The sequence below is a fragment of the Symphalangus syndactylus genome, chromosome 2 (assembly GCF_028878055.3).
Source record: "Symphalangus syndactylus isolate Jambi chromosome 2, NHGRI_mSymSyn1-v2.1_pri, whole genome shotgun sequence".
NCBI lineage: Eukaryota > Metazoa > Chordata > Mammalia > Primates > Hylobatidae > Symphalangus > Symphalangus syndactylus.
Window position 1 is genome coordinate 63,435,507 of NC_072424.2, and position 17,695 is coordinate 63,453,201.

General features: G+C 39.6%; 1 protein-coding gene and 1 long non-coding RNA gene across 21 annotated transcripts in view; one reads left to right on the forward strand and one right to left on the reverse strand.

Annotated features, from left to right (window-relative positions):
• The window catches only part of SNX14 (sorting nexin 14), a 105,498-nt gene extending 92,582 nt beyond the window's left edge, over positions 1-12,916 (reverse strand). For 13 of the 20 annotated variants that reach the window (XM_055257688.2, XM_055257697.2, XM_055257678.2 and 10 more), the window contains exon 1: positions 1,949-12,916. In XM_055257688.2, the coding sequence (XP_055113663.1) occupies positions 1,949-2,088 (140 nt within the window). In that variant the 5' untranslated portion in view covers positions 2,089-12,916. The remainder of the gene's footprint in view (positions 1-1,948) is intronic. The other 7 variants (XM_063618933.1, XM_055257710.2, XM_063618869.1 and 4 more) reach the window with 5 other exon arrangements.
• LOC129470239 (uncharacterized) lies at positions 2,393-13,067 on the forward strand. Its single transcript, XR_008653192.1, has 4 exons — positions 2,393-2,461; positions 7,417-7,506; positions 10,588-10,674; positions 12,905-13,067. It is a non-coding gene; the product is annotated as an uncharacterized lncRNA (long non-coding RNA).
• Positions 13,068-17,695: the final 4,628 nt, after the last annotated feature.

Consider the following 17,695-nt stretch of genomic DNA (forward strand, 5'->3'; position numbering starts at 1 on the left):
AAAAAAAAATGACAAAATATGGATAGTTGTTAAAGTTGAGTAATGGGTGCTTGCAAGTTTTTTACACTCTCTTATGTATGCTTGGAAATTTTCAATATCAAAAGTTAATTAAAAAGACAAACCTCTGGCAAGACAGATCAAGGATACAAATATATAAAACACAGAATGAAAAAAGTAACCATAGCTATACTGAAATAAAAAATAAGACTATGAACAACTATACATTAATAAATGGAAAACTTATATAAAATAACTTTTTAATAATTTTTTTGAGACAGAGTCTCGCTCTGTCATCCCAGGCTGGAATGCAGTAGCATGATCAGAGCTTACTGCAGCCTTGACCTCTTAGGCTCAAGTAAGTGATCCTCCCACCTCAGCCTCCTGGGTAGCTGAGACTACAGGCACACACCACCATGACCAACTACTTGTTTGGAGAGACAGGGTTTCGCCATGTTACTCAGGCTGGTCTCCAACTTCTGGGCTCAAGTGATCCTCCCGCCTTGGCCTCCCAAAGTGCTAGAATTACAGGCGTGAGCCACCACACCCTGCCTTAAATAAATTTTTTAAAAGATAAAAATGCTAGCAACTAGTAAGTGAAAAATTAGAGAATTTGAATAGAGCAATTATCATTAAAGAAATTAAAATAGTAATTAGAATCCTGGTTGCCAATAAAAGGCCCCTGGCCCAAATGGTTTTACCAAACTTTCATGAAACAGATACGTACCTTATACAAACTGCTTCGGCGGGGGAGGAGGCGGGGGGGGGGGGGGGGGGGGCGTGGAAACTGCTCATTTAAACGGCTAGGCCAGGCACAACCCCTCACACTTGTAATCCCAGCACTTTGGGAGGCAGAGGCAAGTGGATCTCCTGAGGTCAGGAGTTTGAGACCAGCCTGGGCAATATAGTGAGACCTCGTCTGTACACAAAAAAACTTAAAAAATTAGCTCAGCCTATATATATACAGTCCCAGCTACTGGGAGGCTGAAGTGTGGAGGACTGCTTGAGCCCAGGAGGTGGAGGTTGCAATGAGCCAAGATCATGCCACTGTCTAGCCTGGGTGATGGACTGAGACTGTCTCAAAAAAATAAATAAGGCCAGGCGCGGTGGCTCACGCCTGTAATCCCAGAACTTTGGGAGGCTGAGGCGGGCGGATCACGAGGTCAGGAGATCGCGACCATCCTGGCTAACACGGTGAAACCCCGTCTCTACTAAAAAAAAAAAAAAAAAAAATACAAAAAATTAGCCAGGCGTGGTGGCTGGCGCCTGTAGCCCCAGCTACTCGGGAGGCTGAGGCAGGAGAATGGCGTGAACCCGGGAGGCGGAGCTTGCAGTGAGCAGAGACCGCACCACTGCACTCCAGCCTGGGGGACACAGAGCGAGACTCCGTCTCGAAAAAAAAAAAATTCTAGGGATGTTGGGACGGGTACCACTTTGCTTTCTGATTTCTGTCCAACAAATCTTTATGATCGTCTGTTTTATTCAACAATACTGCGGGAAAAGCTATGGCTGCAAGCTGAGGGGGTAGGGGGTGGGGAGATGGAAGAACGCGCTGGAGGTGTGCGGATTCTGCCTAAAATTGCGGTTACGAACTGGACCTTGAACACTCCTCCGTCAGCTGACTTGACTGCCTCTGTAGTCTCAATTTGAGCCGACACATGGATTTCACTTTTGAAAAGCAACGAAGATAAAGGACTCGTTTTGAGAAATGAATGAGAAAAAGCTCAGGAGACGAAGCCTCGGGAAAGGAGGCAATCAACCCCACCCCACCGGCCTGTGCTTCCGGCCCCACGCTCGGCCGTGCTCCCGAGGCCGCTCCTCTGCGGAGCTCGCTCTCCCCACTAGTCCCCAGTCTCGCAGCTACGCGGCCTCCGCACGGTTAAGCAGCACGGGCCGGGCGTCCGCACCTTCGGAGAGATGCCGCCGCCCGGGCTCCGCGCTGCGGCGTTACCTGTTAAGAAGCAGGGAGGCGGCGCTGAGACAGAGCATCAGGAAGCAGAACAGCGGGTACTGGCGGCAGATCTCGCGTCCCACGTCCAGTCGCAGCCGCTGCTTCAGCTTCTGCCCCATCGTCCGCACCCAGGGCACCATCTCCGTAACGGCGAGGCCGAGGCTGCGCTACTGGCTGAGGCAGAGGTCAAGGCGATCCCCCATCCGCACCTCGCGTCCCCGCCCCACCGACTTGGCGGCGCACACAGACGCCTACCGGCAGTTAGTAGCCACAGGCTGCGGTCGCGTCCGGCTGGGCCCAGCCCCACGCCCCTCGCCGCGCGTGCGCGGCCGCCATCCCCAGCCGACCAGAGGAACGGCCGTAGAACGTGCCCGAAGTCGTCACCTAGCGCAAAGCCTCTAGCGTCTCGCCGCTCCGCCCTCCTGGCCAGAGTAGCGCGCAGTCTTCCGCGGAAACTCTGACAACACTGGCGACTGGCCATTTCCGGAAATCAAAGGACAGCCCCAGCACCCGGTAACTGCCTGTATTGCGGAGAAGAGGGAAGAAGGTTGTAGGGAGCCCGGAAGAAACTACAGCACCCCCGTAGCCTCCGGGCGCTGCCTGAGGGGCAACCGGAGCTCGTGGAGCCTGCTGGGAACTGTAGTCTTCGTGACACGAACCCGCAGAGGGATGGAGCGGGTGGTAGCGCTTCCCCGACCCCGCAACGTTCCGCACCTCACCGTACACTCGGCTCCGGGTGGGGGAAGGTCGGAGCTTTGCGTGACGCCTAAGGGAGATGGGGATAAGAGGACTCCTTTGAGTCGGTATTTTAAAAGGGGCGTGTTGGGGGCTGGGGGGGTGGCGAGTAAAACAGCCCTAGAATAAAGAATACAACTCACCAGGCCGCCACCCCAACAAAATCTCTTGCGCGCTCACGCGCAAGGTAGAGCTCAATTCACGCCGGCTCTGGGAGCCCAATCAAAATCCAAGTGCTTGGAAGAGGCAGGTTGGCAGGTTAGGTAAAATCCCGCTTATAAAGTCTCATGGGGTTTTCCCTTTACTAATTCATCACATTTCTAAATTTTTTTTTCTGTATTGTCCGCTACAATGAGAGATGCAGAAAGACTATTATCGCTAAAATTTACTTAGGCGGTACAGGCAGTAAGCAATTTCATTTGACCTTCATGCATTCACCCCATGGTGTAGGTACAGTACTATAGTTTCAATCATTATGCAGGCAAATTACTGAGACAGGAAGGAACTTAGGATCATAAAACTAACAAAGCCGGGATTTGAACACATTCCAGAGCCTACGCCTGTCATCTCTCTTTCCTAGGATCTTATCCTTCAAAGTGGGGAAACAGATGTTTTTTAATGGTGTATGAAGTTTCATATTTTCCCGTATTACAAAAACATGGATCTTTAATGATGCATTATCCTTTATCAGAATGTACCATCCTGTTCCATTATTGCTAACCACTAAAGTCCATTGATATTACCATCCTTGATCATAAACCTATGCACATTTCTAATTATTTAGAATCAACTTTAATACAATTACTGGGTCAAAGGGTAAAAACAAACATTCTTGATACAGTCAAACTGCTTTGTAGAATAGTGGTACCAATTCCACAGTGGTGTATAAAAGTAAACAATTTCACTGATCCTCACGATTAGGTATTATTGTCTAAACATCACAAATATATTTTTCTGTTTGTGACTAAACCATTTAAAAGGCTACAGTGTAACATCATTGGAAAGCTTACCACTTTTTAAAAATGTTTCTAGGTACATATTTAAACATTTATTAATTTCACTTTGGCAGTTTTTAAGCGTCTTTGAATTATCTGTTTATACTAAAACAGGTGTATGTTGAGTGGATCTACATGTTATCAAGTGCCTCCTATGGACTTCAGTGCTTTACACTTTTGTAAATTAATCTCATGACAAATAATGTTGTTATTAACCTGTCTGGTAAATTATGTTGCCTTTTATTTTGTTTAAAACTTTTGCTTCCTTTTAAAGCCTTATTTTGAAATTACTCTTTTCACCAAGAGCCAGTATATTTTAAAGACAAAATGTTTTGAGTTCTGTTCAAATCAGACATCACTACAGCATCCAATTAAAAACTTCTTTCCCATCTGATTTCTTAGAGGCAATTAGAATAAGTTAACTAGACAATAGATAATTTAAATTTCCAAATGGCTTTTATGATTAGAAAAGGAAAAAAATGTAATAAACTTCAGCCATAAGGAAATTCTTTATGGCAGAGAATTTCCATACCTAAAGCAAGAAACATAATTCAATTTCTGCCACTACGGACCTCATCTAAGGAAATAACCTTTATTTCATTAAATGTCTTTAGCCTATGGTCTAGAGTCCACCTTTACACGCACAGAGCTCGAAATTTTTTCCCCAACCTTGTTAAGTTCTGAACTTGCGAGAGGTTATATGGAATATCCACAATCAACTCGGTTCTGAAACTAGCTCTATCTCCTACTTAGCAACATGTTAGCAAGATTAACTTGATCTCACTCCTACCTCAACTCTAAAACAGCTATCTTCATAAAAGTGAGGGGGGCGGTGCTAAAATGGGTGGAAAGTTGGAAAGTGCCTGTTAAATATCTCTGTACAATGCTTAATACAAAAATTTTTTTTCAAATTTTATGGCTTTATGAACATGACAATAATGAGCTAAACCAATTAGCTTTTATTTGGATTACAACAACCTAAAATGAAAATGACATATTAAATACCTGATTTCTAGGAAAACTGAGGTCCAGAAAGGCTGACTGCCTACGCTAAAGTTCTACATCTGCACTGTCCAATACAATAGTCAGTAGCCGCATATGGCCATTGAGCACTTGAAATGTGGCTTGTTGTGATGTGTAAAGTACCTATCACATTTCAAAGATTTACCATGAAAACTGTATTAAATGTAAATTAAAATTAGTTTTAAGGCAATTACATGTTAAATGTTTTGGAAGTAATTGCCTAAAAGTATTTTTACTTTAAGGTAGCTAGAAACCTTACAATTACATATGTAGCTTGCATATTTCTACTACACAGTACTGTTATAGACTCTGCTAGCTGTGGAGAGCCAGTACAATTAAATGTGTAAATTTTTTATAAGTGCTACAAAGGTCACATATGTGCTAGGTGTACATTGACAAACTATAAAAAGTTAAAAATTTGATAATGCATTTAAAGGGCTCATAGACATTAAACTGCAATCCAGTAATATGTCCATTATTTTTATGAATATATTTATTGAATAGCAAGTAAGTGTAAGGCACTGTGCTAGATGTGGTGGCAGATACAATTAATTTAGATGCATTTTTTTCTGACCTCCAAAGGCTTACAATCTAGTGAAGCAAACAAGTCACATGTTATAAAGGGCAGCAGTTTTATACATAAAGACTGTATAATCTTTTTTTTAATGACAATTAATGGCAAAAGGGAAATTTTTAGCTATAAGGACCTGGAAAGGCCTGTGGGAAATAATGTGAGCAAAGAATAGGACTTATCTCTGCTTTCACTTATAATTTTCAGAAGTCATGAAGTACTAGGCAAAGTTCCCAAAATGCTTCTACTTAATTTAACCTGATTTCTCCCCACCACACCAGCAAAATGCTTTTTATGTTGGTACAATAAGTTTGCAAGGTAATGATGAATACCTGAATTGCAGAAATTAGGCCTAAACTCTGATGACCCTGAATGTAAACCACATTTTAACGTGTTGAGGGTCATTATTTGTATGGCACAAGTATATCGGGAAGAGCATGGATATACTACCCCTGGGAGCCATTTCAGTCTCTCCCTTACAGATGCCTCCTATCACATGACAGGCACTTTCAAAGCCCTGTTTTTCCCTTGTCTCAAATGATCATGGTTTATATTTCACCTTTTGTGGCATCCCTAATGTTATTTTTACAGCCTTAATTTTACAGTTCATAACACCCTTTTCTCCCCCACAACCTATCCCTACATATCAACCTCTTGATAAAACACCTGTGGAAGAGGCCCCTGAACTTTCTTCAAAAAATGTTCCTTTCCTTGGTTTTCAAAACAGGAACTTATTACAATGGAAAATATGTAATTCAAGGAAGAGGAACATTAAGTAATTTTTACGAGTGGAGGTTCTGAGATGTTCAAAATGCAGTTATTATTTTCACATTTAACCCTCTTTTATTTTTATGGCCCTGAGGTAAAACCTCCATTGGGAAGATACAAAGAACTAACAATGTTATAGAGCCAGTGGCTCAACTACAGATACTCCCTGGGTAAAAGCCATGTTTTGATCATAAAATTCTGGATGGTCTCATTATCTTAGTACCAAAAAATTAATCATTTCATATTTGTAGTCGTTTTTCTAATTTATGATGAAATAGCCATCCTCTTAAGCCTCACTTTTGGAGAAGCAGAAAGCTAGTTATAATTTGAGAAAATGTAAATTCATAACTGCTTGGAAACTGAAAATATACTCACCTGTTGATGAATATTAACGATTAGAAAAAGCAACTTATAATCCAACATCACCATTCTCTTGTAGGCCAATGCTTTTGTTTACTTTTCAAATTACCCCTTAAATAAGTAAAACACTCCATCGTATTTCTGAACTACAGACAGTGGTTTCCTCTCATTAAAAAAATATTAACTATATCCCTTCAAATGTTTAAATACACGTTTCAACTGACTTCACTAACTTCATAAAATATTTTGGAAAAACTTTGCAATCCTTACCTCTCACAAGCTATTTCCCAAAACGTAAAAATTAAAGCTCTTCACTGTTGTCCTAAAAACCACCAGGCAACCAGGCTTGGTTCAGAACTGTGAAAATCACTAATATTGGTACTTCAGCTCTTATTCTACTAGTAAGGGTTGCTACCAAATAATTAAAATCAATTTTTACCTTCACTAAAAATAAACTTTTCCTCTTTTGGCAAGCTGATTCCAGAAAATAAACTCAACATAATATATCTAAGTATAAATCTTGAATAATAATTTTGAAAATTTTCATTGTAAAATTTCCCTTATATATTCAAAGACAGTTACTATTTGAATTTTTCTTTAACTCATATGAACACAAGATTCTAAAACAGTCTGAATTTTTAGCATTATGGCCTATAGTCAATTTTGTGAAACAATTCAAGATATAGCCTTAAGTACTCAAGACAATTAAGAACTCTGCTGTCCCCAGATGTTCAGAGAATAGTTCTATCACTTCTATATTTAGTTAAAAACAAAAAAAAATGCTTATATATAGTTAAAAACATCAGCTTTCAGTTATTTCTTGTGGCTTAAAAGAAAGCTTTAAGAATGCTCACAGAAACACTGATGGCAGAACTAGAGCAATTTTTGTGGGGCATTTAAGTAGCTTCAGAGTTAAGACGCCTATGACAAATATCCCTATCTAGATAGTCCCTTGCAAGTACTGAGTTGTCAAATGTTAACATAATTAAATTGGTTTAAATCTATTTACTCTTCAGCCTCTGCCAAGTTCCATCGTGTTTTCTACTATGTAAAGCAACATACGAAACTATTACTTACCATGGTGGAGGAAAGATTGTAATTACCAGGTACGCACTGCCAAAAAAAAATTGTTAAGGGTAGCAGTAATAATTTAAATGATTCTGAAGGTTCCTGCTATTGCAAAGCATAGAAATATCAGATTTTCAAATGACATCAGATGTTTTAAAACTGTGGCTTTTAGCCTAGGCAACATGGTGAAACCTCTCTATATGAAAAAAATCAACAAAAATTAGGGGCCAAGCACAGTGGCGCATGCCTGTAATCCCAGCATTTTGGGAGGCTGAGACGGGCAGATCACTTGAGGTCAGGAGTTCCAGACCAGCCTGGGCAACATGGTGAGACCTCATCTTTCCTAAAAATACAAAAATTAGCCAGGCATGGTGGCGCGTGCCTATATTCCCAGCTACTCGAGAGGCTGAGGCAGGAGAATCACTTGAACTCGGGAGGCAGAGGTTGCAGTGAGCTGAGATCATACCACTGCACTTCAGCCTGGGCAACAGAGCAAGACTCTGCCTCAAAAAACAAACAAACAAACAAAAAAAAACAAATTAGCTGGATATGGTGGCACACACCTGTGGTCCCAGGCTGAGGTGGGAGGATCCCTTGAGCCCCAGAGGTCGAGGCTGCAGAGACCCGAGATGGTGCCACTTCAATCCAGCCTGGGCAACAGAGCAAGACCTGTCTCAAAAAAAAAATAAAGTATACTTTTGATCCTGAAGTTATCTTTAAGCAGAGGCTGATAAATTTTTTCTATCACAAACCTATACCACAATAAAGGCTGGGCACAGTGGCACATGCCTGTAATCACAGCACTTTGGAAGGATGAGGCGAGCGGATCACTTGAGGTCAGGAGTTTGAGACCAGCCTGGCCAACATGGCAAAACTGTCTCTAATAAAAAATACAAAAACTAGCTGGGTGTAGTGGCACGTGCCTGTAATCCCAGCTACTCATGAGGATGAGGCTGAAGAATCGCTTGAACCCGGGAGGTAGAGGTTGCAGTCAGCCTAGATTGCACCATTGCACTCCAGTCTGGGTGACAGAGCCAGACTCCGTCTCACAAAACCAAAACCAAGAAAAGAAGAAAAATCAGCTAATAACCTTATTTGCCCCAGAAGGCAAAGCCAAGACTTTTAATGTTCTCCAAACTGTACTTGTTCCTCAGGGATACGATGTAGGTAGTTCTAATGTGCCTACAGTAAGATGATTTTAACCTATTTTGGTTGAAGAAAATGTGGCACAATTCAAGACATCAGAAGCTGTGAGATGAGCCAAAGAAACACAAGGCAGGCAGTTTCTTTAGAGAGTATGAATGGAAAATCACACTAGAAGGATGAACTGGGGCCAAACTATAAAACTTTAAATTACATATGTGGTTTGCATTTCATTTCTATTTGACAATACTGTCGTCGACTCTGGAGCTAGATGTAGAGAACCAGTAAAATTAAATGTGCCACTTATAAGTATTAACTTATAAATAAGTTAGTAGTTTAACTTATTTATAAGGAGTTATGCCAGATCTGAACTTCCTAAAGGACTGGTAGGACTTGAACAGAGAGGACATTTCAGGCCTCTTGAAGTAAATGATCAAATGTGACTGGATATGAAGTGAGAAATTAATGAGACAGTTGCTGATGGAGAAGAGCACTTGAATGTGTTCAGCAGACAGCTGAAATGCAGAACTGCACATAACAGAGATCAAACAAGCCCTGACACTAAAGCAGGAGTCCACACAGATATGGTATGGGGCTGTAATGTAGCTGTGATCAAGGAAACAAGTATACAGGGAAAAAGGAAAATAAGAACAGGTAAGGATGGAAGATGAGATAACCTGGCAAAGTGCCAATTTTCAAGAAGGTTAAGTAAATGTAGTAAATACCCTAGGGGTTAAATCTTTAAAATATATAATTTTCATATGGGGACAATGGTATCCTGTGAACAACTCTTCAAAAGAGAGGGGAGGCTGGGCGTGGTGGTTCATGCCTGTAATCACAGCACTTTAGGAGGCCGGGGAGGGCAGGTGATCACCTGAGGCGGGAGTTGAGACCAACCTGGCCAATATGGTGAAACCTAGTTTCTATTTAAAATACGAAAAATTAGCCAGGCATGGTGGCTGTAATCCCAGCTACTTGGGAGACTAAGGTGGGAAAATCACCTGAAACCGGGAGGCGGAGGTTGCAGTGAGCCGAGATAGCGCCACTGCACTCCAGCCTGAGTGCAACAGAGACTGTACTTAAAAGAGGTATCATTCCAAAACCACCAAGCTCACTAGAAAAGGTGCAATAAAATGCTTTACTGATAATTAAATATGTGGGCTTTCAGCCTAAAGACAGTTTACTTGGGGAGTCACTGGTAATCAGAACACTGATGCTATTTTAGACTATATGGTGGCCCTGTAATTATTGAGAACAATTATTAACATAAATAAAATCTAGGAGGTTGGTTTAGCAGTTAGACTGTTTTGTATTTCCTCATCAGGTTCATTCATCTATTAGCATTGAGAATTCTGACTAGAATTTCAAAACTAAGAAACTTAGAATAAATGAACACCCATTCTAAAACGGAGTTACTCCTACGAAAGTAGATTCATGTATTAGCTAACATCTATGTGATTCAGGTTAACTCCCAATTCATGCATTAACATGGTAATTTAGGGAAATTTGGGAATAACTTGGAATAATGCTTTGTGGACTAATGAGAGCTTGATAGTTTTCCTCCTCAGAATGTAAGAAAATATATGCTTCAGTGTTAGCTTCCTCAACTTTCAAGAGTCGTATTTACCCTATCTTTCCCTCAAAGAGCTATCACAAAAATAATGTACCAAATGTTCATACATGTAAGGTATTACAGGGCGAATTAAGTCTACTTTTTAATGTATCATTTTTTCTTTTGTTAAAATAAATCTCCACATAAAAGCGTGAATGAAATAACGTCAGAAGTCCTCTAGGCAGAATTTTCCAAAAAAAAAAAAAAAAGACACGATCCTATAAATCCTGTATTCATAGGATATAATTGAGAGCTGGAAAAATATCTTTTTACAAGGAAACTGAGGCTCAGAGGTTAAATGTTTGTACGTAGCTGCTTCCATTAAATGGCCCAATGACTAACAGATTTTCAGTGTCTCATCCAGAACTCCTGAAAAAACTACCTAAGTCGTTGAAATGAGAAAACTACATTAATGCACAGACAGCATTTTACTTCACCAACCTATACCTTTGTAAGTATATGTGGAAAATAAATATACAAGCCAGATCAGGCTTGTTAGAATGGGAAAGCCATATGAATAAACGAAAATTAGGAGCATTTTATGTCCATAAATTTTAACTAAAAGATCTAGGTCTACTAAAGACTTATTTCCCTCTTTAGTTTCCTATTAATGTGTGTATATATCTATGAATGTATGCACATTTGTATGTGTGACTGGCCAGATACTGTTACCACTGAAAAATTAGCCAAATTAGGCTAGGCACAGTGGTTCACACCTGTAATCCCAGCACTTTGGAAGGCCGAGGCAGGCGGATGGCCTGAGGTCAGGAGTTCAAGACCAGCCTGGCCAACATGGTGAAACCCCGTCTCTACTAAAAATACAAAAATTAGCTGAGCGGTAGTCCAGCTACTTGGGAGGCTGAGGCAGGAGACTCACTTGAATCCAGAAGGAAGAGGCTGCAATGAGCCGAGATCTCACCATTGCACTCCAGTCTGTCGACAGAGCAAGACTCCGTCTCAAAAAAAAAAAAAAAAAAAAATTAGCCAAGATTGTTGGTACCAGAAACCTTTCAAGTCAGTTTCTTCCTTGGTATCAGCCAATATTTAATATCACAAAACCTAATTAACAACTGTTTTGATACCTTGAAGCCAAAGTGACTCAAGAAGTTTGACTTGCCTTTATGTAGAAAATTAATTCCCTAATCACCAGAGTTGACAGAAGTATAGAATATATTCCAGAAGTAAATTAACGTGGATTTTCATCAAACCCCAGAACATCAAACCTGGAAAGTAGGTTTGAGATCCCTGCCACAATAAGGTATGAAGTTTCATTACCTGCCAAAAATTTTGCCTTGCTGAAAATAACAAGACAGAAAGGAAAACTGTTAAATAGAATGGGGAAAAAGAAATTCTCAATGGTTTAGTTTTAAATGTTCAGAAACTAAATGTGAAAACATTTTCTGAACCTATTTCCAAAAAGGCCTTTCAGGCCAGGTACAGTGGCTCGCACCTGTAACCCCAACACAATGGGAGGCAAGGCGGGAAGATCGCTTGAGCCCAGTTTGAGACCAGCCTCAGCAACATAGGGAGACCTCATCTCTCCGAAAAATAAAAAAATTGGCCGGGCACGGTGGCTCACACCTATAAACCCAGCACTTTGGGAGGCAGAGGTGGGCGGATCACCTGAGGTCAGGAGTTCAAGACCAGCCTGGCCAACATGTTGAAACCCCATCTCTACTAAAAATACAAAAATTAGCTGGGCGTGGTTGGCGGGCACCTGCAATCCCAGCTCCTCAGGAGGATGAGTTGGGAGAACCACCTGAACCCAGGAGGCAGAGGTTGCAGTGAGCCGAGATCATGCCATTGCACTCCAGCCTGGGCAACAAGAGCGAAACTCTGTCTCAAAAGAAAGAAAAATTAGCCGGGCATGGTGGCACACATCCATGGTCCCAGCTATTAGGATGAAGTGGGAGGATTGCTTGAGCCGGGGAGGTTAAGGCTGCAGTGAGCCATGATTGCACCACTGCACTCCAGCCTGGGCAACAGAGACCCTGTCTCAAAAACAACAAAACAAAAAAGGTCTTCCAAAATAATATGCTTTTCTCAATTAAGAATGTCACTAAATTTGCATCCTTAGTCACAAAATGTCCTCTATGTACCTGTTCTCTTTCCAAGTAAGACTTGCTTTTCCAAGACAATATATTTTAAATGAGCAGTGATATGGAAGTGATAATACAGATTAAGATTTCTCCTAATTCAGGAGGTGGCACCATGCTACTGTGTTTTACTACCAGTTCTATTTTAAAACTAGCACCTTTTATACTAAATTGCACAATTTAGATACAAAAGATAAATTCATATTCCTTCATACAAAAGATGAAGAAATGAGGCTCATATTAATTTTGCTACAAACAGCAGGAGCAACTTTCCATGAGAGGGATGAGTGAGAAGGAAAAAGCAAGACCTCCTAGTTGGTAGGAGTGAAAGGGCTGAGACTTGACAGTGGTAAAATTGCTTTTAGGGTCTACCTCCCTCTCAAAGTGAGTAACCTGAGAGCAGTCAGAACTCCTGCAATTGAAAACTCTTCTGACACTGGAGAGGGTACCCTACTTGCCTCACTACTCCCACGAAAGCTAAAAATAAAGGCTATTAGTCCTCATTTTCTCACACACACACAACATGCAGTAAGCCATCTCAGTAGACAAGTCAAGACCACTTTTCCTAATATCCTTCTTTGATAGATATGAAGAATCACCAAACGTCTGAGGAAATCAGAAGCACAAAGAGAAAACTGATGTGAACTAATATTTCAATGCATCATATAAGAAACTGGTAACTTAAAATTTCTAGCATTCAAGAGTAATAAGACTGTGCATATATAAAATAAACTGCTGTGATGGACAAGGATGGGCAAGTACATTATATATGTTGTTTTTCCTCTCTGCAGTCTAGAGGCAAGTATAAGGTAATCAGTTGTAAAGTATTATAATCTCGACAGTAAGAAAGGAAAGATACCCAACAGGAAGTGGAAAATGAAGGAAAACTACTCAGTGTACTATTTCCTCATGAGAATCAGAGATTCTAAAACTCATTTAAGTAGAGACTTAAGTGTATTCAAGTAATAAACATGACCAAGAGACCAGGCACAGTGGCTCATGCCTGTAATCCCAGCATTGTGGGAGGCTGAGGCAGGACGACTGCTTGAGCCCAGGAGTTTGAGGCTGCAGTGAGCTATGACAGTGCTACAGATTTCCAGCCTGGATAACAGAGTAAGACTTTTTTTTTTTTTTTTTGAGACGGAGTCTCACTCTGTTGCCCAGGCTGGAGTGCAGTGGCGCCATCTCGACTCACTACAACCTCCACCCTCCCGGGGTTCAAGCGATTCTCCTGACTCTCCGGACTTTTTTATTATTATTATTATTTTTAGTAGAGAGAGGGTTTCACTATGTTGGCCAGACGCCAGGCTGGTCTCAAACTCCTGACCTCAGGTGATCTGTTCCCTGGGCCTCCCAAAGTGCTGGGATTACAGGCATGAGCCACCATGCCCGGCCAACCATAACTCTTAAAAAAATAAATTTTAAGAGAGAACTAAAGAGAGGAGGTATCTGGGAATGGACTCCATGGAAAGGTCCTTCTAGATTTTAAAAAATCAAGTTAAAACATCAACTAAGCATAAACATAAATACCACTTTTACTCACACTACTGATATTAGGAGGTATATATAGTGTAGTGAAATAATACCTTAAATTCAGAGCCTCACTATTCAGGTTATTGAATTTCAGCTACCAATCAATTGGTAGGTAAATATAAGGCTATTCATATGTATGTAACCATTTCTCTAAGTTATTTTAAGATAGAGTAAGCAATATACACTACCCTCAGAAATAGCTGCTTTCGACACCTCATTTTTAGTTATCTAGGCTTCATGCTTTTTCTCATTATCATTATTCCCTCACCTTCAAATTGCCATGCAAAAGAACCGTATAAAAACTTTAGACTCAAAACCAACCAGACCCTCATTAGCAAAACAGTTCCATCTTGAAGTAGCCCCTCCTCGCCTCATAAAGAACTTATAGACAGGGGGCTTATAAATTGATAGTCTTGTTCAACAGCACAGATTAAACTACACATCAGCATAAAGGAAAACTGATGCACTGGATTCTGTTAAGTTCACTGCTAAAGATGACTTATGAGCACCCTTTTCCTCTTAATTTCAAATAAGGAAAACAGTCACTTACACATAGGGTTATTTTAACATAAAAAAATCTGTAAATCACAAGGCCAACTGTTCCCTCAACTTGACAATTTTAAAATTTTTTAAAATGTCACGTTGATAATTTAAATGTGGATCTTCATCTTAATTTACTTAAATCATTAGCACTTTGTGATCATTTTTAAAAGCTTTCCATGCCGTAAATTAAGTGGTTCGAAATATTTGATTCCCTTTGTCAAGTTCTCATGTCACAAGCCTAATTTGGCAAATAAACTAAACTTCCACCCAACTGAACATTTTAAATATTTTTAAATGCCTGCCTACTCAGATTTCCCTGCCCTTCAAGGAGCTTCCATTCTAAAAGGAGGTAAAATAAATCAAAGAAATTTACCATAAAATGTACTAGTAATTTAAACAGACTAATCGACAGACAGTAAGCAAAAAGGGGGAAAATAATACTAACTACAGTATCTGCTTGCTGTGCCCCTTTGTTGATCCCCTCCCAAATGCTAAATAAATCTCCAGGAAACCAGAGATCAACTAGGATTTGTTACATGACAATTTTACAATAAAGGCTGTTCGTCTTTTAATTCCATGTTTAACTGTACCTGAAGTTAGGCAGGAAACCAAAAGGGAATGGAACCTGTCTTTAGTACTGTTGAAGAACTCCTAAGAACTTAATTTCTGCAAATTTATGTGAATTTTTACTATTTCAAGGAAAAAAGCAAAGGAGGTAGAGGTATGAACGAAATTTGCCAAAACTACTCTGTATTACATATACATGTGGCTCCAGAGTGGAAATGAAAAGTGTATTCTGCCATTTTTAAAGATGACCTTTAACATTATTTCTGGTTTTCCTCTAAGTATATTCCAAACATTAAATAAAACTGAGAAATACAATTTGTACATATGCTTTTCTAATTTTTCATGTGTTAAACTTAAAGCAACTGGAGGCCTAATTCCTGAGTCTTCCAATTAAAGCAACCAATTAACATAAATACTGACATATTAAGATATTATCTTAAAAATGCTGTCATAAGGGTTTTAGTATACAGATGCACCTAGCTTTAGCAAATTTGTGTTTAAATGATGCAGTACTCATGTAACACAAATTCCATGTTATTCAAATTTCAACTTAAGCCCTGGTCTTATTCTTTAATCTGTGGTAACAACTTGTCCACACCAAGTACTTTGCCCTTCTGCCCTGAAAACTCAAAAACTGCACATCAAAAATGATATAAAAAATGCCAACTCCCTTAGGTTTCCTAAAATTCTCTCCAAACAAGTTGAGTTTGTCACAACAATCTCCTTTTCAAAATACAGCTGAAAGCCTAAAAAAAGGCAAGAAATGACAATTCATAAACATTAGATAACCTTTATAACTCCTTTCTAGATTAGAACTTGTTGTAAGCCACTTTATAGACAAAGTAGAAAAATCAGTCAATTAAGTTTACAGTATATTATCCTAAAATAACCTTATTTTGATCCCACTGTGTTAGAAACCCATTATAGGAAGCTATAACACTTGGAGACACTAATTTCCAAAATGGTTTATTAGGACTTCTCCCACACTCAAAGTCAAACTTCCAGGACTGTTCTGAAATGATGAAAACTTGTTTTCGATAATCAATATGAATGTTGTTAATCCAAACTAGAAACTAAACCCTGCACTAAGTGACCTAAAAAGAGTCTTGTCCTGATGGAAGTGGCCAAAACTGCTCCTCCCGCAACCAAGAAATCCTAGGGGTATAAAGCTAAAACCCACAAATATATTGACAAGTCCCCGATTCTTTCCAAATTATCACTAACTTTATCAAATCCAATGGCAAGTATGTGACAACAGAATGTTTCCATCAAAAATTAAGACCAGCCTAATACATTTATTCTATTCATCTTCCAGTAATGTGATTGCAACTGAGAATATCTTGGGGAATTTTTCACCATTGGCTAGTTACTTCGAATGTATGGATAATCAAAGGGCGACAGACCTCTAAAGATTCCAAGTGTCTACTTAAAAGCTGTTAAGTGAAAAGTGATGAAATGGAGGACACCCACAATAATTCTTGGACTCCTGGAGATCCTAAGACATGCTACAAAAATAGGTCTTTATTCTTAGGAAAATATAGTCAGAGCTAGCTTCCTTATGCTATACATAAAATCTTAACATCAGAGGCAGTACAGATAGTACAGATAGTTTTTGAACTGATCTCCAAACAAGCACAAACCCACTACGTTGAAAAGAACAGGTAATTTGAGGTTTTTGGCAAAAGACAGTACTTCACACATCTAATCCAAATCAAAGGGCCTGCAGACAGTTTTCAGTGAGATGAAAGGAATGAAATAAATATAAATTCTACGGATAAATAAAAGACAATTTAAATAAGCTAACAGAACTAATTTTTTTAAATAAAAATACTAGTCAGGTACAAGCTTTTGTTTCTCAATGCCAGACTTCTAAATATTTACCAGACTACTGTTAATATTAAAAACCTAATCTTTGACCCAGAGCGTTAGTAATAATACTGGTTTGCATCTGCAAAATTTTCAAACTGAATGCTTCTGGTCCTGAAAAATATTTTAGGTGTATTACTGAAGGCAGACTGTGGTGCTAACAGAAGTCTTAAATACTTTTAAAAAGTGACAGACCCCAAAAGTCCATCTACTAATTTGCTAGTTTAAAAATGCCTGTGAGCACTGCTTCATAATTAGCATCTTAAGAAAAGTAGTGGCATGCCCTATTGAGTGGTATGATCACTGAGTAATTAATACACCTTAAAACAATATCCCCACAAGTCTGTTTCTTTTGTGTATTTGTCACTTAAGTTCTTTAGTCATTAATTTTACACCCACCAGTGAATTCCTATGGCCAGATGAAAATTTTGTGGTATACATAATTAGAAAATGATCATGGTGGGTATTCCTGTAAGTTTTACGAGCTTGAGAAGTTTTAGCACCCTCTCCTAAATGCATGAAGCCCTTCTATTTAATTTCTCCCCTTAAAATAGAGACTACGTAAAATACTCTGTAATCATAAGGGATCTTTTGCTATGTTTCTGACAACTTTTGGCTTCGCAGTCAAAAAAAGCTGTTCTGAATGTGTCAATTTCTGCCTATCTAGCTTGATGTTCATTCTGTTCTTTAAAAACTTTTATATACAATAACTCAGATCACCCCATCAATCCATTTCTATGTTGTTCCTATTTTATCATGAAGAAACTTTACATTTTAAGTCAGATTCACAGTAACTGGTTTCTTAAGCTAAAACTGCAATCATGAGTGTACAACAGTTTTGTGTGTGCACAATTTTCCCTTCGTTTT